Raw genomic sequence first — 23,652 nt, forward strand, 5'->3', positions numbered from 1 at the left:
TCCGCCCTTCACTCCTTTTTGCGTGGCTGCGGAGCTCAAAGCCCCGCCCCTTCCCTTTATTCCTCCACTCCGAACGCTCGACGCCGCTCAGAGGCTCCGCCTCTTTGACCAAATAAGGCCGAGATGCCCATACACGGCGAACAATCAGCGCGAGCGTAACGCATTTTCCCTTCCCTTATTCCCTCCAGCGATGGGAAGTTCGATTCAAGTTACTGAACCGATTCCTTTGAACTGTCCGTTTAAATGAATCGAACATGCAATTCAAACATTTTATTTTCGTTCATGGAGGTAACGTGCAAAACTATACATACACATACAAAATGTACAAAACGACACACAGCATACATGTACAAAATGTACAAAACTACACGTAACGTAATTGTCCAAGCAATATACAAAAAACACATACAGTTTATACTGTTAATTGCAAAAAGAAAGAGGACGCCAGCTACAGCCTACAGAGAGTGTAATTCAAATGTAATTCAAACGGATGTTTTTCATAGTGTTAATGATGAACATAATGAACATAATGAATGTTATTAGAGTTCTTGAACCTCCTCAGTGTTTATATCCCAAGGCGGATATAAACTCAGAGGAGATGATGATACAAAAAGTTCAATCCAGTTTTGACTTGTGAATCGGTTCGAAAAAGAACCGGTTCCAAAGAACGATTCGTTCGCGAGTCGGACATCGCTAGCGTTTATATGGCACGGCGACTTCCGCTCTCGCCGTTAAAGCGGTGCGATCATGGCGGAGCGCGTTCAGCAGCCCCCAGCTAAACGGCTCTGCTGCCGACCCGGGTACGGCACGGCGTGCAGGCAGGGGCAGCGGCCCGGCGGGACAGTATGCGGCGGGGGCGCCGGTGGAGCCTCGGGCTCCGGCCAAGGGGGACCGAGCAGGACGCACAGTCCGGAGTCACTGTTGGACATTGCGGCGAGACGAGTGGCCGAGAAGTGGCCGTTCCAGCGGGTGGAGGAGCGCTTCGAGCGCATCCCGGAGCCCGTGCAGCGGCGGATCGTGTACTGGTCGTTTCCGCGGAGCGAGCGCGAGATCTGCATGTATTCATCGTTCAATACGGGCGCGGAGGAGAGCGCGGCCACCGCCGCCGAGGGCAGCGACGAGACCCGGCTGCCCTTCCGACGGGGCATAGCGCTGCTGGAGAGCGGCTGCGTGGACAACGTGCTGCAAGTCGGTGAGTGGAACGGAGAGACAAAAATCAGTAATAACGTTTATTCATCGTCCGACTCCTCTCCAGCGAGCTATATTCAACTCCCGGTCGAAGTTTAAGAGCAGACACGGGGAGAGAAACGAAGTAAACCGAGCGAGTTTACAACGAACAAAGAAAGGAATGACAACGGCTAAAAGGGGCTCGACGGGCTTTAAATCTCCCTCAGGCTTTAACGCAACACCGCGCTGCAACTCGCCGTTTTGTTCGCGTTTAGTCCAGTCGGACAGTCACTGTCTTGTCCAGCTTGTGGGAGCAGACATAAATACATTCTGTCCTCTTTTTTGAGAAAACGGTCGCTACGTTAAGCTCTTTTTAGCTATGCCGACTGCATATTTTTGCTCCTACTCACCAAAAAAAACCACCACGGAAGTGGAGATAGCTACCCGTTTTACCCCAGCCTCGCTATTCGGCGTCGAAAAGAAAACATTTCTGTCGACATTTTTAGTGCTTTGTCGAAACGGTGTCGTTTGCTCAGCCTCAACAGAGAAACTCCGTGGTTTTATTTTCCCCTCTGATAGTTTGAACGACGAGGCGACGAGGCTCGTCTGCTGTGTTTATTTTTTCCAAGTGAAAGGCGATGGGGGGAGGCTGCTGGCGAACCAAGTCGAGCTAGCTAAGTGTGCTCGAACTGCTTCGAGGACGGGCTAATGTCAGCGAAATGTCAAGCCTGTGTTTCCATGCCCGTTTTTCCTCTAACGTCGTCGAGGTGTACGGTGTCTAATATTCGGTGGGAGAAACGTTTTTCGTACGAAACCAGAACTGGCTTCGCCGTTTTTTTGGGCTTTTTTGTTCGAGAAGCTCCCTTTTGGTTTGTGTTTGGCCAGGGCGCATATCAAATAGCCGTCAGGCATCCCCCCCATTGAAATTGGCACTTTGTTCCCATTTTCATGTTCATTTGTGTCTTTTCAGCTTTCTGTCACCCACCGAAAAAAGGAAGGCAAACAAAAGCGCCTTTTTATTTCTTTTCACTGCTAGTTAAATAGAAGAGATTTGGAAAGGGGTGGGAGGAATGGCGATTTAAAGCTGCAGTGCCTCATTTTCTTCTCCTTTTTCTCTTTTTTTCTCTCCTCGTGTTTGTTTTAAATGGACCTTGGCTTGCACCAGTTTCCAGCTGATTGACTCTGGCTGCTGCTTGGTGCTGTGAATGTGAAGGGATGGTGGACTTGTTTGGAGGATAGCAGGGCAGAAAAGCCTTCTGCATCTATATTTTGGTCTACCTGGTGCATTCAAACTTCATCTTTGTTCAGAATTGGTGGCACCAGCTTCTAGCGCCTTCTCGTCGAAGGTCCACCTTTTTGGAAGCATTTCAAGATGTTAATCTCGTTACCCTGTATGGTTAATTTGAATTGTAATGCGGTCTGCAAACGCAATTTTCTGCATGACCATTCCACCCCACCACCCCCACCCTCCTCCTCCATAGGCTGCTGGATTGGCGGCGCCTCATCTGGGCTTTGTGCCCTTAGTCCTGAGCCAAAATGGGTGTCTGCTCACAATAACGCGTGAGTTTGAGCCCATGTGTCTTTTAGCAGCGGCCTCCTCCCCTGTGGAAGCTGCCCGGACGCTCTTGAACAGGATTGCTATCTTGAAGATCAAGCGCTGTCCTGTTTTCCATCAGACTACATGTAGATTTTCTCTGCTTTTGATGCCAGTGAGGAGAACTTATCCCTTTTATATGTGTGTGTGTGTGTACATGCACGCACACTCCTCATTCTGCATTCTAGCGATGGGAAATGGCAAGAGTGCACACACAGGGAGGGTTTCTTGGCTGATTGCATCTCGGTCTGGAATGTGCTGCAAAAAATAAAGCCAAGGAGTGATAAATAAAAGATGCAATCTTTCTTCCGACACGGGCTGGGCCGAGGGGCCGCTCCTAGCAGACCCAGAGCATGGTGCAGGAGGCCGAACGCGGGACAGGAATCTATTGGTTTTTGTCGTTTGAAAGCAGGAGGAGGAAGAAAACGGCGTAGGCCGGGGCTGGAAAAGCCATATGTATATTCCTCTGTAAATAGCATGGCTTCGCTATTGCTCTGGCAGGTGGCCATGATGGTTTATATTTACATCCCAAGGGCACAGGAGAACCCCCCCTCCTCCTCCACCTCTGGTGCTCACAGCACATTTTTAATCTCGCAGGTGTGGCAGACGGGCCTGTCGCAAGGACGCAGAATGGTTAGTTTTGATGAAAAGTGTGGAAGATCTTTGTGCGCATGAATGTGTTGAATATCGCTCTTTCAGGGATCGGTACTGTAGTGGACCTGTAGCCTAGTGCTCAAAAAGGTTTGCTGTGTAAAAACAGCAAAGAATCAGGAGGCCACGGAACATGTAGAGTCAGTCAGCGACACAAACAAAAGAATAATGTGATGCAGGCTCCAGGCCACAGTTTCCCCCCTGATTGCAGTTGCTGTATTCAAAGCAGCAAGGAGGGTGCCTTTGACATTGGTGCACATTTCTGCCTGTTATTGTTTACGTCAGCATATTGATCATGCAGACAGACGGTCACACTCTAGCCCAAAGGTCACCGAGGTCAAGTTCAGCTGGCTTTTCCAGCGCCGTCCCACTATCACCCAATGTATTGTATCTTTCCATCTGTTACTCGTTTATGAAGGCAAAAGACATGCAATGCTTATCCGATTAAGTAACTTGCCTTTTTGCTGGGAATGTTTTCAGTCTGGTTAAGATTATATTATTAAATAATTTATACTGTGTTCTTAGAACGAATTGTGAAAAAAGACTTCTACATGAATTGATAACAAAATCCCATTGCATAAAGAAGCAGAGATATCGAAATTGTAATTAATGATCTATATACAATAATGGTGATTAAGATTGCGCAGTTGGGGTTCCATTTAAGCTCGTAACTTAAAAATTTCACCTTTTATTTTTAATTATTTTTCAGCATTTAACCTAACATACATGAACAAAAAATGTCAGCCTATCTTAGGAACAATATCCAATTTTTTACACTGCACCTTTGCTGTTGTCTTAAATGAGTAACTGGTTTGCAAATGGATAGAAAATACAGGGTGATTGACTAGCATCCATGTTAATGGCATGATGATATTAAGGTCATTTTGTTGGTTTACGTAACGTATTTTTTAATAAATAATTTACTTTGTCTATAATTTGGATATCAGGTAAAATGGGTAGTAGACAAATGAGCTGGGACTGGTAAAAATGCTGTTTTCTACCTGCTGTCGAGGAGTTTCATTCATGTTTGATTTTTTGTTGTCTGAAATATACACAGGTTGTAGTACATTTTTACCTTTATTTAAAATGTCCTTTACCTATGCTTGTATGTTTAAAACTAGCTGTCACATGGCACCCTAATCATGTAGTTGCATGTATGAGTTATGCTATGGATTGAAAATTTTAGGAATTTTAAAGAGATTTTAAATAAATTTAACCAACATTAATGCTGTAAGCCAGAAATGAATATTAGTTTGAAAGTTAAATGTCAAAATAATTCATACATTGTTTTATTTTAGTTCTGATTGAAAATTCACCACATAAATCCTTTCATACAATGTAAGATGACTTTTTAATTAATTTAGTATAAGGTGAGGAAGTCAGCCAGACATGTTTGACCTATTCAAGGATGAGGTTGGGTGATTGTATGCGTGAGCACATGGGCATGTACACATTTCACAGAGCGATGAAGCTTTCCACGTACAAAGTGTGTTTGTGTTTGAGCGGGTGGGGGTGCTGGCTGGCAATTGACATTTCTAGCATTTTGTACGTGGAAGTGCAGAATTTAAGATGTGGAACTTAAATCTTGCATGAAGATGCTGCTGTTTGGAAAGAAGCACTGCTGAGGCCCAGCTGGTATGAAGGCTTTTCACTTGGAAGTCACTTTGGAGGTACTTGGATAGACAGTATATGGCTTTTTGTTTTGTTTCTGAGTCTGTTTTTGGCTTGTGAAATCTAGCAAGGTCACATGAAGTTTGATGTTTTGGACAAAAAATAAAAAACCCTAGGATTTAGGTGACTTTTTAATGATCATTGGCATCATGTTTTGCATTATGTCTAATAGTTAGAGGGGAAAAGTTTGAATTTTGGAGCAGCAGTCAGGTTGACAGTAAGACGCCAGAGTTACACCATGCCTTGGAATGTTGGTTCTAAATTGCTCAGTGGATCTCTGTATTTTCCCTGCAGTAGAGGCATAAGTATTAACTGGACTGAGGGACTCCTCACTCTTCCATATCATTTTCTGGGTTTTAGTCTAAATGGATGGTAAGGATTTGGGGAAAATAGTCCAGCAATGTTTTTGCGTTTGTTACCTCACTTATAACTACTAAGGACTTAGAATTGTAGCCTATTTCTATAAATTGCCACTGGATGGTGATGCAAATATGTTTGAGATAATAGTTTAGGTTAAGTTTTTTTTTCTTTTCTTTAAGGTCCCCCATCCTGCATACTGCTTGTATTTTATTGACAACGTTTATTTGGTTGTATGTACCAAAACATTCATTTTTTACATGACCATTTTCCAACCTCTCTTTAACCATTACAGTGAAGTATGTATAGCTGCTCTGTTTTGTGAAACTCTTCTGATGTATACTGGGTAGGCAGATATATGTAAAATTTGTTTTTCACGATATCACAAAACATTAATAAATTGAAATCAGGCTGTTTTTGGAGCTTAGTTTCCATGAATGGATTGTATTCACTGGGAAGTTCTGAAAGTAACAATGGTACTATTCTACATCAGACTCTTTTATTATGATAAGGGTCCTCAGGAAACTTCAACTGTACATGCTCATTCAGCTTGAGCCACTAGCCACCATATTATAATCAGAATGCTAATTGGTGCCCATTTGCTTTCATCCATTGTTAGTGACATATGCATTACTAAGAGAACCATTCCTTTTAATATCATCACTTTACCCCGTTTCCCTTAAGAGTTTTTGCGTCTTTAAAAGAAAAAAATATTGTAAACTACTGATTAATGTGCCTTGTGATCTATCTCTCTTTAGTCTCTAGAGGAACAACCCAGAAACCAGGCATCATTGCGTTGATTCAGTAAATATTAGCAAGAGTTTGCAAGTTGTTTAAGAAATGCTGAAATCTCTCTTGGCTGATTAATGAATGATGGATATAGCCTTAGATTAAAAGATCTGAAATGCAGAGGAGGGCTCTGTGATCAAGAGAACCACATTTTCCTCTTTGCAGTGAACCAGCTTTGCCTTGAAATGCTGCTATTGTGATTTCGCCAGTATAACCCACTGGATTTAACTAACGGCACTCTTTGGTACAGCCATAAACCAGCAGTTCATTAAACCATGGATATGCCTCGTGGCGTACAGGAGCAACTTCTGCTTGCCCTTTCTCTCCAGAACAGTAATATTCAGCAGTATGGTAATTTCCACCAGTGCTTCAGTTCGAGGACTTTGACCTCGTGTCAAGTAAGTCTAGAGGCCGGTGCGTATTTTCTTTTTGAGTGGCTCCTTTCTGCACGATTCTGTAATGGCGATCAGATCTAGTGTTGTTCTTTAATAGACATCCACTTCTGTTTATTTCCTTATTTTATTTATTCATTTATTTGTCTTGGACGTGACCCAGGAGCTGATCCGCGCATGAGTTGAGGCGAGTGTTATGTTACAGGCAGCACTGCATTTGTATAGCTGAAATGGAAGATTAGATGAGCGCACTGATTGACTGGAACACAATCAGCCTCCTGACGTCCAAATACTTGAGAGGCATCCAGTACCCTGACGAGCTAGGAGAGTGGCATGCCTGCCTTTGATGGGATAGCTTTGGGCCATCTTGGCCTAAAACAGGTCTCACGTAGATTTAGATCCAGCTCTGTCAAACTCTAATGGTTGATGGCTCTCAAGTACTTCTCAAAAGGATCCAGAATTTGATAGAAAGAAGGAAAAAAAATGCTTTCTTTTGAGAGGTCATGCAGCATGTGAGGGTTAGATTTTGGCTCTTTGGTTTCTACATGCGCCATAAACAGGCTTTAGCTCAGGCAAGTCAGTAAACTCCTTTGTTCTTAGGTTGAAGATGCATATGGAATCCACTCGTAATGCTTTCCGTCTGTCCATATGGTGGTGTCAGATATAATGGTATGCCTTCACTTCCCAAGAACGCCTTGGAACCTTGCGTAAAGTGATGAATAATTTTACATATGGAGAGGTTACGCAAGTCTTTTATCTTGCATGTTAAAGAATGCATCTCAGTGTAAGTCTAGACGTGGAACACCTACATCTTTCACATTGTCGGCACTGGGTGAGTCTCTGGTTGTAAAACAAAGACGTTTTTCTTTGCTGAAAGGCACCAGGCAAGGCTGTTGCCTTTTTGAGACTTCTGTTTTTTTGGACCTGTGGACGGAGATGTTGAGCAGCCAGAACGCTGGTTCCGATTGGGTTCATGCTTGGCTGTACAAAAATGTAACCACATCATAGGTTTGCGTTAGATTTCTCTCTGGATCAGTGAGTTCGAGAATTGCAGAGATCCAGGGCAGCAAGCAGAGCATGTTGCTTACTGGAAGAAATGTTTGATGCTTAGCCCCCCCCCCCTTTCCATTTCTCTGATCCTCGTCTTTTTTATCAGCAGTATTTGAAATGCAAATGGAAATTCAATGTATATCTGTCTCACGTAATCAATTTTTATTGGAGCTGTTGTGAGCCGTGAAGCTGCGGCAAACCTAAGAAGTGTATAATCCATGTTTTGCTTCAGCCTAAGACCAGGCTGCTTGACTCTTGAGAGCAGGGAAATAGTTGTTCATTTTGGAAGTAGTTTGATTTAAATATGAGTTTCAATTTTTCAAAAATGGTAAGCTTTCTGACTGAGGCTCGAGAGGAAAGTGTTAAACTTCATTTTTGCATTTAATGGTTTGGTAAGCAAGTGATTTTTGGTTTGTAGGAAACAAGTTAACATGATTTTTCTCTCAGACTGATGCTTTTGGAAATCTCAGAGTCCTGCTTAGGTATTTTCCAGGTCATTGTCTGTCTCTCCAAGGCATGCAACTTCGGTCTGCTTCCACTCAGGAGACAAATTTGTATTTTCTGGCTCTGGCTGTTCTAGTTTTAAAATACTGTGCAGTCCCTCTTTAAAGGGAAGGGGGTTGTTCTTCTTCCCTTACATTCATTTGCTATTAAACAGGAGGAGGGGGCAACTCAGATATTATTAGGGGGTTTTCTTTTTTGTTTCATGGGGAGATATTTGATGAAGGGAGGGATGGGAGCGCCTGTAATTGCTTTAAGGGGCAGCAGCTGTATGGGTTTTTTTTGTTAGTTAATATTTAGTTAATCTCTAGACTCCGGACCTGCGGGATTGTTTTCCTCCAGCTCTTCATCCATCTTCCCCTGATCGGTATTCAGCCTTGTCTCCCTGTGCCATTAACCTTCATCGAGGGTAAGGGGGGTGTGGAGGGGGAGCTTGTGGGGAAAGGGGGTGGGCAGGGAAAAGCAGGCTTACCTTTCCTCAGTGAGGACACACTGCTCTTATTTTTCCATTACACACTTTAACCGCCTCCCTGTTATCCTGGCCTGGCTAAGCGGCGAACATCAGGCCTCTCGGCAGGTCCATACGGTACCGGACCCTATAAAAAGGCTGGAACGAGGCAGCCCTGTTATCCTGGGCCCGAAGCTGCGGTCCCAAAGGCAGGGAATTACCTTAAAGGCCATATTGCCAGCCTTGTCCCTAATCCAGACTACAGCAAGATGCTGGCAGTGCCGCCGTGTTTTGGGTGGACACCCTGACGCGTGGTGACGCACAACGCCATCCCGTCCGACAGGGGAACAGGCCCTAAATCAGTGTGGCAGAACGCAGAAACTTCGTCATACCCCTTCCTGGTCCGTATGTTGAGAACAACAAGATGTAAAGCAATGCTTTGGCCAAAAAAATGGAATTTATACAATTTCCAATCGCCCCAAATGTAGTGCATTGTAAAGTTTATGTAAATGCAACTAATGTAGCAAATAAGTAATGAAAGCTTATAGCCACCAGTTAGGATCCTGCAAACTGCAGGTCTAAATAATGCCTTAAACTGCATCAAGTTGTGTAGTATTCTCAAGAAGACTTGTTTAAGTATGAAATTGCTACCTCAGCCCTCTAAAATTCTTGGACACTTGAGCAGTGAGTTTAACTTTGTTTGCTTATTTGTTTTTTTACATATTTATCATTCATTGATTGTGTGAAGACTTTCTGAAACAGCTGTCCCTATGTTTAGAGTAATATCTTCTGCTCAAACCTATTCTTTGCTTACAGCTGGTTTGAGGAAAAGAAGCAGTATAGACTTAAATTAGAAATGCTAACACATGAAAATGCTTGGATTCTGGGACATGCTGTGTCCAGAAATGGAATAATTTTTTTTTCCTGGACAGACAACCAAAATCCAGGACGATCTAGGACAATCATGGACTGGTTGCAACCCTAATAAACATTCACGAAATCTGTATCCACATTTTATAAACAACAACATATTAAAGGTTATCTGTAAAAATGGACTAAATCTGCTTACTTGTCAGCATAAAATAGTGTACATTTTATTTTGGGCCAAACTATCGCTTTAAGGAGGAGCGGCGGCCAGGTTATTTATTCCGTCCCTGGTACGCTAAGACCCCGATCCGTCTTCATTATCTGGACCGCAGCAGAGACCTGGAAACTGTGTGGTGATGAATGAGACCTTTAAGTTCACATTAATGGCTAAGTATTGCTCACGAGGATCTTCGGATTAGGCCTCAGTTTGATTGGTGCGCTGCACTTCTCTGATGTCTCTGTTTCTTTGAAGAGGTTGTGAAACTAGCAGAGAAGGGAAAGCATCTCGAGTGGTTGCGTTATCTCGAGTGGTTGCGTTCGCCGTAGCAGACGATTTGCACATGGCTGAAGTTCTTCAAATCTCATTCTCGGAGGCCCCTGCATTGCTGGGTGTGCGGTGCGCATCAGGTTCTGACTTGCATCGAAGGCCTTTATGGGGCAAATAGTCATTACATGGAGAGGCCCCAAAACATCCCCATGTGGTCCACCAGTGTCGGAACAGCCAGCTCTGAATGAGGAAAAGGAGGAGATTGTATGAGTGCGTGCATGTTTGATGCTGCTTGCTAGTTGTTGAAAGCAGACTCGAGGGGGGTTATTTCCTTTTTCTCTTTTTTTAATTTTTTTATTTCTTTATTTATTTTTTTCCTTCTGTCGTTTTTGAGCGCAGTTCACCAGGCCACGCAGCAGCGGCAGCAGCTGTGCTTCTCTCTGACTCCTGACGATGGCTTTTCAAAAGCAAACCCGGGTCACCGCTTATCCGCCACTTCCTGCTCTAGCTCCCCCTTCTGGGACTCACGTGCCGGATAGTGTTTCACAAGGTCCACAGCCGCCCGCCCACCCGTGTGTTCCATTTACTTCCTCTATCTCAGCACTAATGAGCTATGAAGGACCTGGGCCTGTGAACTTTGACTCAAATATCGCTTCAACCTTTGTAAGACTGACTCTTTGGAACAGCCTGCTTTCGACCTGAGAGGTTGAGAGCTATTGTAATTTGCTATATGTTTGATTAACATCTTAATAGTTCTGTAGTATAAGTTAATCATTCTTTCAAGTTACACATTGAATTAACTAGTGGTAAATTCAAAAAAATATATATATAAAAATATAGATATTTGGCCTTAGGTATGTATCTCTCCACCATGAATGGATTAAAAAAACTGATTATAATACATTTTAGGGCAAAACTTTGTCACTAAACTATCACAAAACAGTGCTTCAGACGTGAGGCAGTTTTCATAACCATCTCATTTAATGACTGCGTATGTTTCTAGAATGGAGCATTTCACATCAAACCACTCTGAATGACTGTGTCATGCAGAAGTAGTGAAAATTAGTGACATTTCATTTTAATTGTAATATGTATTTAATTAACTCATTAATAAACATACAAGTTGATTCTTTTTAGTTATACAGTGAATTGGTTACATTCAGTTTATATCTTCTGTATTATGTTTTATTTCTTTATGCAGAATAGGACTAGGCACAACAAATTAAAATTATAATGAAAACTTCTATTCTACTAATAAATAAAAATATTGTATTGATTGAAAGATTGTTTCAATAAGAAAATTAATATAAAAAAGTGACTGCTTTTGGTAACACAAGCAACGAATGCCACTTCTAAGGGTTAAAATAAACAAAGGCGCGCTCCCCCCCTCCAGGGCCGCCACATGCTCACACAGGCCCGCGCTCTCGTCGCACCTTCCCTCATTCCCTGCCACTGCATTGTTCTGTCTGCCTCCAGCCTCAGTCTCGCCCTTCGAAACCGCCCGGATGAAAAATGAATCGCAGGGCAGCACGAGAACCAGAAGAGCCTGAAGAGAAACAGGTTCAAAGAGGATAATAAGGCACAGAGGCCACGGCTCTAAACGCACAGATGAATGTGTGCGATCTACCCTGAATGAATGTTTGGTAGTGGCAGGAAGTGCTGAGCTGGGCTATTGATGGCAACGGATAGGGAGCGAGGGCACATAGCATTAATCCTGCCCCCCCTCCTTTACTCAAACATGCACACATGTGCACACACACCTTTATGTGGGCATTCATTAACAGTGAATCATAGTAAACATCTTTGTTTACAGCCTTGTACGTAATTCTTATTTGGAGTATTGAACACATTTACCAAAACCTATAGCCTCATGACTATTCATTCCACTGATGTTTCAAACTTCCTCTTTAGACGTCTGGTTTCCATAGAATGGAGCATTTCACATCAGTCCACTCTGAATGACTTTGTGTACATCTGAACTGTAAAAGTATGCAGAAGTTTTGAGAAATTGTTGGAGTTCCTTTTTAATTGTAACATGTAACCAAGTAACTTGTGTTACGAAGTTTGTTCATGATGGAGCGGTACATACAGGGGTTGTAATGCTCTAATTTCTGCTTATAACTTTTTTTCATGTTAACCACTATTTTACCATCATCAGCCTTTTTATATTTGTGTTTTTAAGGTTCCTGTCTTTGAGCATAAGAACAGTAGGTTGCAGATGGTAACCACATATTGTGTTTATATTTTTTCTGTTGGGTTTTAAATTGGGGTGTGGGCCAGGCAAATTGAGGAGGGGGTGATGTCCTGCGGTGCTGCAGCGGTTTTGATTTGCTTGCGGAGACAGAGTATGTAAACTATTGACAGGCCTTTATCATTTTTATTTGCTTGGAACGGGAGAGCGGAAGAGGCTGAGCTTGTCAATTCGCCAGCGAAGCCCAAAACTGATCAAGATTTATGGAGGCATAAGCAAGACAAATGGATGGCCCTGCCTTCCTCCACAGAGCCCCATCCAAAGGAAGAATATGCCATAAATGACATATTTAGCGCTGTGAGAATGGGTCGCGGTGATTAATTTAGTGTGCAGAGAGCAGCGGTATCGACATCGCCAAGGAACGAGGGAAGGGCGCTAACAGTGAGCTATAATAGTGATCATAATTCTATCTGTAAGCTGTGGAGGGGGAAAAAAGTCTCCCAGCATAGACACTTACACTGCAAGAAATGAATAGGAATTGGATATGCAATGCAGCATGACAAATCGCCTGCGACAAAATGAAGGGTTTGCAGTTTGTAAATTAAATGCAGGGAGAAAATAAAAGGAAAGCCAGATTTTATTATTTTTTTCCTTTGCCTCAGTATAGCTTGTGATTTAAAAGGACAAATAAATGGCATTAATGATGAGCAGTCTACATATTTTCCTGATTACTGAATGGCAGGTGGAGGTATGTTCCGTTACAACTTTGACGGTAAACAGAGTGATTGTGTGAGCCACACCCTGAAATCAGTTATGGCTCTGCTTTTTGTCTCTGAATTAGTCACGTAACAGAATATGCTTTTTGTGCTCACGTGTTCTGAGCGTAACCACTAACAGCTTCCTACAGAAATCAGCTGCTGAGTCAGCTGTGTACTCAGAAGGCAGTTTCGAGTGGCCCCTAAAACAAGTTTGTCTGGATAAGAATGGAAGGAGCCGGAAAAAAAATATCACCCAGTTCCACGTTTCCTTTAAAGGGCACACAGGAAGAGCTCTTTTGGAGCAGGCCAATAAGCAGCTCTCCTTTGCGCTCAGACACAGAAGTAATATGTTTTGGGTTAGGAGAAAATTGGTCTGCGGTCAAGCCTCGTGCAGCCACACTGGCATGGCAGCCTAGCGCAGTAAGTGTACTGTGACTTTGACAGGCTTTTAAAAAGTTCTTCAGTGGGCCACAGCTGTGCCAGCCGTGGCCTTACTTGCACACATGCATGGATAGCTGCCAGGAGGTGTAGGTGGCGTTCACATTGCTGAAGGATCAGCACCTCCTTGTGTATGATGAGACCAGAGTATAAAATGATACTGGATTATGACATGTTGACTGCGGTGAGGATTTAACCAAATCATGGATGGGGAAAGGGGATACCCAAGCATATGAGGAAAAAAATGTAGTAGCTACCATCTGTGCTTTTGACAACATGATGATACATGTTAATGATATCACGATAGACTGCTTATCATCTTAGAATAGTATCTTAGAATATTAGATACATGTAAAGAAACTAACCCTAAAACAGACCATAGAAAATCTGATGTACACATTTTTCAAAGCTTCGTTTTGTAGCTAAACACAGCAGGCAGCTATTTTAGACAACAGGTGTTGTGCTGAATTCATGTGCATGCATGTCACGCTGGCCCAAGGACACTATTGATTAAGTTCCTGATTTCTGTTGTTTCTTATTATAAAAAACTTTTGACCTTTTTAGAAGACAAACAAATATAATCTAGCATCCAAAAGTCTGCATAACATGCGTCAAAGTGAAGGGGAATTGGATGCTGAAGGGAATTCACAATTTGGAACAACAGCTTTTGTTTATTTTTATAGTTATCAGTAAGTCATACTGTACTCTAAACCACATTGACAAATCTGTGCGACCCTAATGAAAACCTGGATGCAGTTTAAGCAGACTGAAAAAATTTGGTTAAGCGTTATAGGGGAGATTTGGGTGACCATTGACTTTAATGGTTGTTAGCAGTTTTAGCCTCGTAGCAAAATTTGGCACCAAACATGTCTTGGCTGATCAACTACTTTTGGGATGTAGTGGAAAGTTGTGTGAACTTGATTTTTGGCCTCTCTTTGAAATCACTCTTCTCCCAACTCTATTTGCTAAAATCTGATCTGTGAAATCCTCATCCAAATCCCTTTGTCCTCTATGAATTCCTCTCGACCCATGTTGCTTGAAATTACAATGTGCGTATAAGGAGGATGACCAGTCAACAGCTCTTGTGCCCCATCTGGTGTATGCTCTATATGCAGGGCCACAGGCAGGAGAGAGATGGAGGTGCAAGGGAGGGGTGTTCGGCATAGAGGGGGCCGAGGCCCTGGAGGATCTTGCCAGGCTCTAGCTGTCTCTCTGGCACGTCGCGGGGAATGATGGATTTGTTTGTGTTTGCGCTCCAATTGATGCCCTAGGCTCTGTATGCAAGGAAGCTGTTTTTTATAGACGTTTCTTACTCTTGAATGCATATTTAGTAACACGTCTCTCAATATTTCTCGGTACTCCTATACAGCTGATATCGATTATGGTGCTAGGGCCCCTGTGACCGTGCCCAGCCTGTCTGAGAGCAGCTCTTCTTTGTCTTCCTCTGGAGGTTTGGGAAGCGACCACGTGTGACTCCGCACTGGGAATCAGGTCTGACGTGCACATGGCTGGCTGGCTCGCTTACTCTGGCTGAATGGGTGGGGGGTGTGGGGGGTGCAAGTGAGGCGGGACTTGGCACCATTCCCCCCCCTCCCCTTTGTGTCGCGGTTGCAGGGGCCGGCTGTTGTCTCGAGTTTCACGTTAGACGGTATTTTTGATCGTAAACCGAGGAGGTGAGCAGCATTTCATGCGCTCCGCCACAGCTCTAAAAGGAGCAGCCCTGGAGCCTGGCAGGCTGCGGCCTCTCTGCGCCGTCCCGATGCCATCGCGCCATGTTTCAGCAGGCACAATGAGGGCTTGGCGGAGCTGTGTGTCTCATGCCATTCCCACCAATGGCTCCAGCTGCATGTTGGGCCCAGTCCCGCTATGCAAAAGGGGCCATTCCAAATGGAACAAAGCCACCAGCCACTTCCCTCAGACAGAAATGCATCTTCACTGCTCTGGGCCTTGCAGTCGTGCTCAGCCTTTGGTCATTAACCTCTCCAAGCAGCTCAGAAATGGCCTGCTTTGATTAGCCCAAGTGAGAGCATATGTGCACCATGGGCCTCTCATGCACAACATAAGGGTGGTATATTGCTTATTATTTCTTGCCTTCATCCCTAGCCTGATGTGGATGCAGCATATGTAGCCAATCACTGATGTAGACAGAGTAATAATTCTTCAGTCTGTGTAGAACCACTTAGATAGATCTATTTCCTTTGGCAGGAACTGCAGCTGGGTTGATGGTAGCCTCTGCTATAGCACTCAGTGTCCTCTGTGAGCAGGGCTTGTTTGACGTGGCTTTCTTGGGGGAATTCTCCAGAGGCCTCCAGGTGATGGAGTGTAACTTCCTTCTATTCACTGGGGATTGATCTTTTTTTCTTGGCCTGTTTATGCAGTCTGGGTGCACCTGTTGGGAGTTCAGAGGTCGGGGGTCGAGCTCATGTCTCCCGTGAAAACATTGCCAGGCTTTCATGGCCCCTGCCCTGGCCAAGGCTGTCGGTCCACCCTCTAGCAAGTGTTTGTCGCTGCAGGTGGAGCTGATGAAGCTAATGACTTTACAATCCCTGGTATGACTGCTGACCAGCCCCTTCAACAGCTTTACAATAGCAGCTAGCACCTTCACTCCTCTGCACTGACCTTCTTCAGCCCTGTTTGAGTTGGATAAGTTCTATGTGAAGAGGTACAGTAATTTAAGTGATTGCTGTCAAAATCTGTGATTATAATCCAGTACAAATCTGTACTGTCTATTGTTTTCATACGTCTGACAGCAATAATTTTGTAGCAAAATTCCTTCTTAGCTAAACACAAAGCTGCCCTGTTTTGTTACTTCATTGTAAAATAATAACCAAAATCTAGTATTAGTCAACAGTGCCTGTTTTTGGCTGCTGTATGCATTTTATAGCTTTCTTGCGTTTTCCACTGCTATGAGTGCCGCATTATATATACAGCAGGTTACCTGTGGTAATTTGCATTTCACAATGTCTGCATAATAAAATAACTAAGATGTAAACAGTGTAATTCAAAAAGATGTCAAATGCTCATTCCTTATTAAAAAATGTTCACATACCAAATTGTTAACATCTGTGGTGATAGGAACCAGACTTCCAAAGCATTTAATGGTTCCATAATCTACAATACTGAAAGTTATAATATGATATCTTTGGCAAATGTGCTGCTTGATGCCTGAGACATTGTTGTACAATCATTTTCAGATAAGCTTTTAGCTTAAAATATATTCACTCATGGCAGAGAGGTACATGCAGGGCATTGTAAGGAAAAATAGTCCCCTAAGAAAACTTATTCTTTCAGATTTACCTATATTTTACCATTATCAACATTTACATATAAAACTTATAGGTTCACTGGTCATTTTAAATAGTGAACAGAATGGCTATATTTGCATCGTAGGGTCAGCCTGGTTTCTGTTACTTCCATAGTAGCGAATTCTGACTGGCAGGTTTCTCTACAAAGCACCACTTCACATCAAACCACTGTGAATGACTTTGTATACATCTCAATGACAGAATTATGCAGAATTTGAAAAATCGGTGGAGTCTTGCGTTAATGAGGATATACCGACAAGGAAATTGAGGGCCAGTGTCTGTATCTGATATTTTTCATCTGCCGATGTTAATACAAGCATTTATAAAATGTTTAAATTGGGACCCTGAAATTGCTACTTATTTGTACAGTTATAACAGTAAAAGGAATAAAATAGAAATTTTAACACAGTAGCCTAGCTTCGTCTATACATTGTTTTCCCAGAGTACTGTAAATACATAACTAAATGTTAGTTTTGAAATATCAGACAAATAAACGTGCCTGATAGAAACTAACTTGATTAGGCAAATATCTGCCCATACTGATATGATTCCATTGTCCTCATGCATCATTAGGACTTTCACATATCTTACCCCATATAAATCCCATTGCATTACAGAACCTTTTATAAAGTATTAATGTATTTGTAATACAATTTTAGATATGTTTTTTCATTTTTATGCCGTTTTTTTTGTATGTTTACATTGGTTTGCAGGGTACAGAGGATTGCGAGGGGTAGGCTACGATTTCTGCCTGTTATGTTCATGCACTGGTGCTTCATTAGAATCAAAGTACATTACACGCGTGGCCTCCTCTCTCCACCGTTGTGTAATCTGGGTGGGTTTCTGTGTGAGTGTGTGTGTGAGTGTGTGTGTGAGTGTGTGTGTGTGTGTGTGTGTGTGTGTGTTTCACTTCTGTTATTGTGAGCATACGAATGTGTCTGAAGAGCTCGGGCAGTGGTCCATGGGAAGCCAGCAGCCCTCCCCTTCTCAAATTTCCCAATGCTAGTGCCTGGCTAGTGCGAGTATATTAATATTCATATGGTCTTAGTTCTGCCTCTTAATCCCAGAGTGCGGGAGTCGGGAGGCCCTTTCCCTCTGATCTCTGATCAGCAGGGGCCGAGGGCAGAGGGCTTGCCTCCGTTCTCTCACTGGAGGATCTGCTCTGAAAACCCTCCGAGGGCTCTGACTCGACCTTCCAGACGATCTTAACCCCTTTATCACCCGAGCTCTTCTGGAAAATTTAAGGGACTTCTGCTGCTGCTGATGTTTGCCTGTTGCTGAGTGCATGAGTAATGAGATCGTGATAATGAGCTTACTCGCTCTTTCTCTGATCAAAACCTCTCTCGCTTGGTCTCTTGCACTTGCCCGGTCTCTCGCCTCTCGGCCCATCCTTTTTGACATTCCACTTTAAAATTCAGAGCATGGACTTGGCTGCAGATAAGGATGCATACATTTTGCACGCTTTTCTCTTACTTCTTTCATGCTCTCCGATCGCACAGTTCCTTAGAGCACTACCAACCCCCATTCCCTGCATTGATTAACCCGTTAAGTGTTTGTCTTTGTAATCTTGCACTGTGCAAAGCCTATAAGCGGTGCAAGACATGCTCAGTCCTTCTCGGAAGGTCTTTCTGCCTGTCCAGTGTATTCAGCCTACTAGAGCTGCTCATGCTGTGTTCTCCATAGTGAATTCTACATCTGGTAGAGTTTTTAAGTGGAATTGAGTGGAGCTTAATCAAGCTATGTTTCTCACTAGCTGTGCAATGTAAAGATGAAGACATAAAAGTCAGCAAAGGATCCAAAGCCTTGACTCGGTTCATTGGGCACCATGGAGAGGAAAAGGGCTTGACTGACGGCAATAAATTTTGCCATGTCATGTGACAGTGGTTATTGATTTTGTATCAATACAAAACCTAACAACTCCTTTTTTGGGTCAATGTTACCCACCATTTGGCCAGAGAGGACCAAAACGAAGAAATGGAGGAGTGTGTGATAAGGACAAGAGTTAAGAAGAGCAAAAAAAGTCTGCTTAGCACAGGCTAAAAGTCAGCTCCTCTCGTGTCCTTATGTTCCTGTGTTTCTCGGCGCTCTCCGTGGTTTGCCCCTGCAGCTGGCCATGAGAACAGCTGACAAAACCTGAGCCCGGGAGGCCTGTGAGAAGCCTTGCCCTGTCAGTCATTAGGGACGACTGGGGGGCCTTGGCCACAGCCTCTGTTTCTGCAGTTCGGAAGGCAGGAACAGCTGGAAGCACACAGCGTTCACATGCACAACGAGGCTTTTTTCTCCCCACAAACCAAAGCACTCTGGGAGCGCCTAAAACGTCCCAGTGCTGAGTTCTGATGGAAAACTGCCTGTTGAGGATGGTGGGAGAGAACTCTGCTCTCTCTCTTTGTCTCTTTTGCTGAGAACGCTCAGTCTTCCGATTAGAGGCTCCTAAGTGGTTTTTGGCTTGGATATACTGTTCAATGAAAGACTATAAAAACCTTTACATTACATGGAGAACTTTTACAGTGGTTCTTTAACTATCTTTCAAAAGATTCTGTAGGGAACCAGCCTTGGTTCTTCTATGGCATCTTTACAAAAAACCCTTTTTAACACCTTTAATATATATTTTTTTTTCTTCAAGTGCTTTTCCCATGTTTATCATGGATTCTTCTTAGACTCATTCTGCCTCTGCCAGATATTCAAGACAAAAACCTGAGCGTACATTCCTCCCTGCCCTCTTTTTTGGATTTAGTGGTGACACTGGTTATTGTCTCAGTGCAGCAAAGACGATAGAATGGATCTTTTGTGTGAGTGCCATTTCTCTTCTTAATCACGGTGGTGGGAACTAGCGGGCTTTGCCTTTGCTGTTTGCTCATTTTTATTTGTGTACGTTTTGGCCCTGCAGCTCTGGGCTGCTGAACCAAACGGCTTGGATTGCGGAGGTTGGGAAAGATGATGGTGGAAAGGGGAGGGGGCAAGAAAACTCCAGCGCTCAAACATAGAGCCCTGCCAAGCCTCAAGTGTGGCTCACTGGCTTCACGAGCCTTTCAGCCGCCTAGAAGAAAAAAATGGCCGACCAGTCCCGCTCGGTTGAGTATGTTTTCCTTTTTGAAAGACAGACATTGGCACTCGGGTTTCTTTTAAGCCGCACAAAGCTGAAAGCCATATGCCTTGAGGTTGATCGATGGCTGCTTGCAGCATGTTATGTGGCTTCCTTGCTTGAGCCTATTTTTAATTACCCTCCCACCCCCAGCCAGTCGCTTGAATGAGATTGTCTTCTTGCTTATTTCTTTAATGCCCCCCCACCCTAAGTGCCTTTACCTTCCTGACACACTGTAAATCTGTTTGGCAAAATCAGCTTTTCCGTGGATCAGCCGTTTGAGATGGCTTTTGCTTTGCTCATATTAATTTGTGGACTTGCGTGCAAAATCGAACGAGACATATTAGGGTTACAGATTGTTGTGCGCTTGTGTGAATTGTGTTTTCTAAAGCCTGTTAGGTGTTCTTTCACATTCAATGGAATGGCTCTAATGCATCGTGTGCTCCTCTGCTCCTTCCACCAATCCCCTTCCTCTCTTTCAGTTGTCTGTCTCAGCTTGGTCCAAAAAACTCAAGTACTACTTGTCAAGTCTCCCCTCTAAGCTTGTGTCCTTGAGAATCTAACAGAGAGGAAAAGAGCCTTTTGAAATTCAGGGGTTGAGTGTCTGTTTCTCCCCCCCAGTTCTTTGGAGGCATTGTCCGGGGCCTTGGTGAGAACTTGGAGCCGGGCTCCCTGTTTGTTGACATGCTTCTGTGTGTGTATGTGTGTGTGCCTGGTATCGTATGGCTGCACCCAATCAGATTCGCCTTTAACTGTAAGATGACCACTTGTACCTCTGATAAACTCTGCGGTACGTCAGCAGATTTGGGAGCAGTGATAGCGCCGGCACCAGCAGCCCGCTCTCCTGATAACAGAATGGAACGAGGTCCCGGGCCAACTGCTGACTCCATCGCCCCCACCCCCCCCAACCCTCCACTACCAGGCCAGAAGGGGGAGGTAGGAAGCACAGTTTTGGCCCTTTTTTTGCTTCTCTATCGTCAGGAGAGAGGCTAAATATGACTGCATCAGGAGAGAAGGCCTGGCCCAGTGCGCTGTTCCCGTATATAGATCACTGTCTGAGCCTTGGCCTCTGCCTAGATCTGCTGATGCATCAGTATAAAGCTTCTCTCTCCCTGTACTCTCCCCTGCTTTGGCCATTTCACATGATCCCCAGGCAAGTTTCAGGGGTACAAACCTCTGGCCTCACAACATGTGATTTTGATTCTTAGAGAAACGATTTACTCAACACGTTTATTTTCAGGGACTTTAATATTTCAATAAAATCAGTATTTCAGTTTTCAAATATAAAAGAGTACACACCATACTGTACAATATTATCAGCTGTAACATTTTGAAATTGGTCACCACTAAGCTCACCATGTTCAGATGCTTCTAGTTATTGACATGCTTGGGTGTCTCCTCCCTTTTTGGGAGCCGGAAATGAATGCATGTTGCCATAGTGCAGGGAGGGTCACTCCGTGTTCCCATTGTGGCCTCTTCTCTCGGGAAGAATTCTGGGAATTTAAAGGTGAGGGCGCTGAAAAGGCTGACTGTGTTCGGCGTGTTTGGATTGTGCCTGAGCCTTGTGTCCAAGGCATCATGACTGTGAACTAGCCAGCTGTCCCCTGGCTGATGAATGGCTGGTGCCTTTTAGCCCCTTTAGCTGTCGCTGTCGGATGGGCACAGGACAATGGAGAAGTTTCATAGTGGCTAAAACCAATATCCGGCAAAAAAGGAAGGGGAAAAAATGATCATACTGTGTAGATAATTTATGGAACTTTGTTTTGAGTGCAACCCTTTTTCTGCAGGGTTGTTTAGACGGAGGAGGGGGATGTGCACAAGTTCCACAAGGCAGGTTCCTTTGAGGCCTTGGAATCATTTTCTGTCAGCAGTGTTTAAAGAGAATAAAGTGAGCCGTCATCACAAAAGGTTAAAAATCTGTCGTGCTCAGCCGTTTATTAAAAGCGACTGGGTAACAGCCACAAACTGTAATCCATTATTCAGAGCGCTTTGCTAGAGAAAAGTGGCATTAAAGGCAGAAGCGCAAGGATGACTGCACCTCCCATGATGTTTCAGTCACATCAAAATTGAGATGGCTCGTTTTGAAGTGGAAATGCGAACTGCATCCAGTGTTTGGAGTAGTAACAGTTCGTAAAAAAGAAAAACTCTTCTAGGGCGTGTAGGGGGTTGTGTTCAGTCATAATCTTCTCTGAGTTGTCAATGTAAGGGTAAAAGTGGGTTTTTTTCGCTCTTGGAAACAGCTGAAACATCCTTTTCTAGAAGATCTGTTAAAGGGCATCTCTGTTGAAAAATGAAGTTTTGACTGTAATGAATGGCTTGATTTTGAATGACTGGGTGATGTCATGTCCTGCTTGTGGTCGTGTGTGTGTGTGTGTGTGTGTGTGTGTGTGTGTGTGTGTGTGTGTGTGTGAGAGAATCCAGCCCTCATATATGGCCGCACTTACCGGAATGGAGACCTAGTCAGCTAATCCTTTTCTTTTCCGAGAAAGTCTCAGGTCCCCCAGACTTTTACAGTCACGGTTCTGATCTCTGGATACCCATCAGATGAAATGCACTCCACTTCTTAACCAAGATCAGATGTTAAGACTCATACATTTCTGGCCATGGTTGAGGTAGATACCCAATTACAGTGATACTTGGTTGCGGGTGGAATTACTTGCTATAAAGAGAGGTTGTTAATCGGTAACGTCATACAGCTGGTCAAAAGTGGCCGAGCGGCACTCCCCTAAAGGCCATTACACTCATGTAAACTAATCGCTCTATGTGCCTACCACTGCTGTGACTAGAATCTTATGGGCCCCAATGCAAGGAAAATGAATGCAACCGCCATATGAAAATTACTTTAATTTAAAGTGACAGTGTCATTTGCTTGTTTACTCACTATAGTCATGTCTTAAACATGTTGATGCTTTTATGGCATACCAGTCCACCCACTACCTTCTAAAGTTAACCTTAATGTTTATGTTCAGCTACCTATTTAGAGTGCAGTAATTATGTATCATACAGCTGACTGAGACTCTGTGGGCCAAACTAGTGGGTTACGTAGATTCCTGGGAATCCTTGCTTTGCAAAATATATATGTTGATAAAATAAATATTTTAATATATAATTTGAAGGGAATAATTTTGGTCTTTTATGATGCATTCATATAAGAATGGATTTATGTTGCAGGTTTTGAAGAGTCCTTATGAATAACAGGGAGGCAAATATTCATCAGTGCTGTTGAGTGTTGAAGCTAACCATTGAGGTGTAAAAAAAAAATTACGTCTGGCTGTGAGTAATGGGTTGCAGACCCTTTTGTGCAATGGGCATCACTGATTGCACAGTAGTTACATCATTGCTACATGCTTCTTGACCTGTAGTTTGGATCATATGCTAGATATATTTTCACATGTAGTTTGGCATAAGACAGGTGTTACATTTTCTATATAATTTCTCATATTATTTGTAATGCCATGTCAGATGCAGGTCCCAGTTGGAGAGATTAAAACACAGAACAAAACACAAAAACAAAATTACAAATCAGCTAGTCGTGCACTTATTTCATTGTTTTTAACGAGCAAGCCTCTTTGACCTTCTCCCTCTATTAAGTTTGAAGTTTGGGGCACTCTCCTGGAGCCCTTGGCTGTGCAGTGTCACATAAAGTTTAAGCTTTGGACTGTCACCTGACACATCAGGCCAACAAAACAGCAAAGCAGTTAACTGGCCAACAGCAAGGAGATTGTCCCCCTTCTTTGACTCAGGCCAAGGGCCTGCTCTTCCGAAATGCCAAAAGGACAGTTATTTCCATGGACAGATGGAGCGGTTTTATTTTTTTTAATTAATTTATTTTTTTAAATGTATCTCTGTATTGAGGAGCTGGCCACAGGCCTCAGATCATTCTTGGCAGGGCTTAGAAGAGCCA

At 43.5% G+C, this 23,652-nt stretch overlaps 1 protein-coding gene across 1 annotated transcript in view; it reads left to right on the top strand.

Moving 5' to 3' along the window:
- The first annotated feature begins 747 nt into the window (after positions 1–747).
- Positions 748–23,652, top strand: part of zswim6 (zinc finger, SWIM-type containing 6) — a 75,200-nt gene continuing 52,295 nt past the window's right edge. The window contains exon 1 of the mRNA XM_036594259.1: positions 748–1,192. Coding sequence (XP_036450152.1) covers positions 748–1,192 — 445 coding nt within the window. The remainder of the gene's footprint in view (positions 1,193–23,652) is intronic.

Source organism: Colossoma macropomum, unplaced genomic scaffold, assembly GCF_904425465.1.
Source record: "Colossoma macropomum unplaced genomic scaffold, Colossoma_macropomum, whole genome shotgun sequence".
In the NCBI taxonomy this organism is placed as follows: domain Eukaryota; kingdom Metazoa; phylum Chordata; class Actinopteri; order Characiformes; family Serrasalmidae; genus Colossoma; species Colossoma macropomum.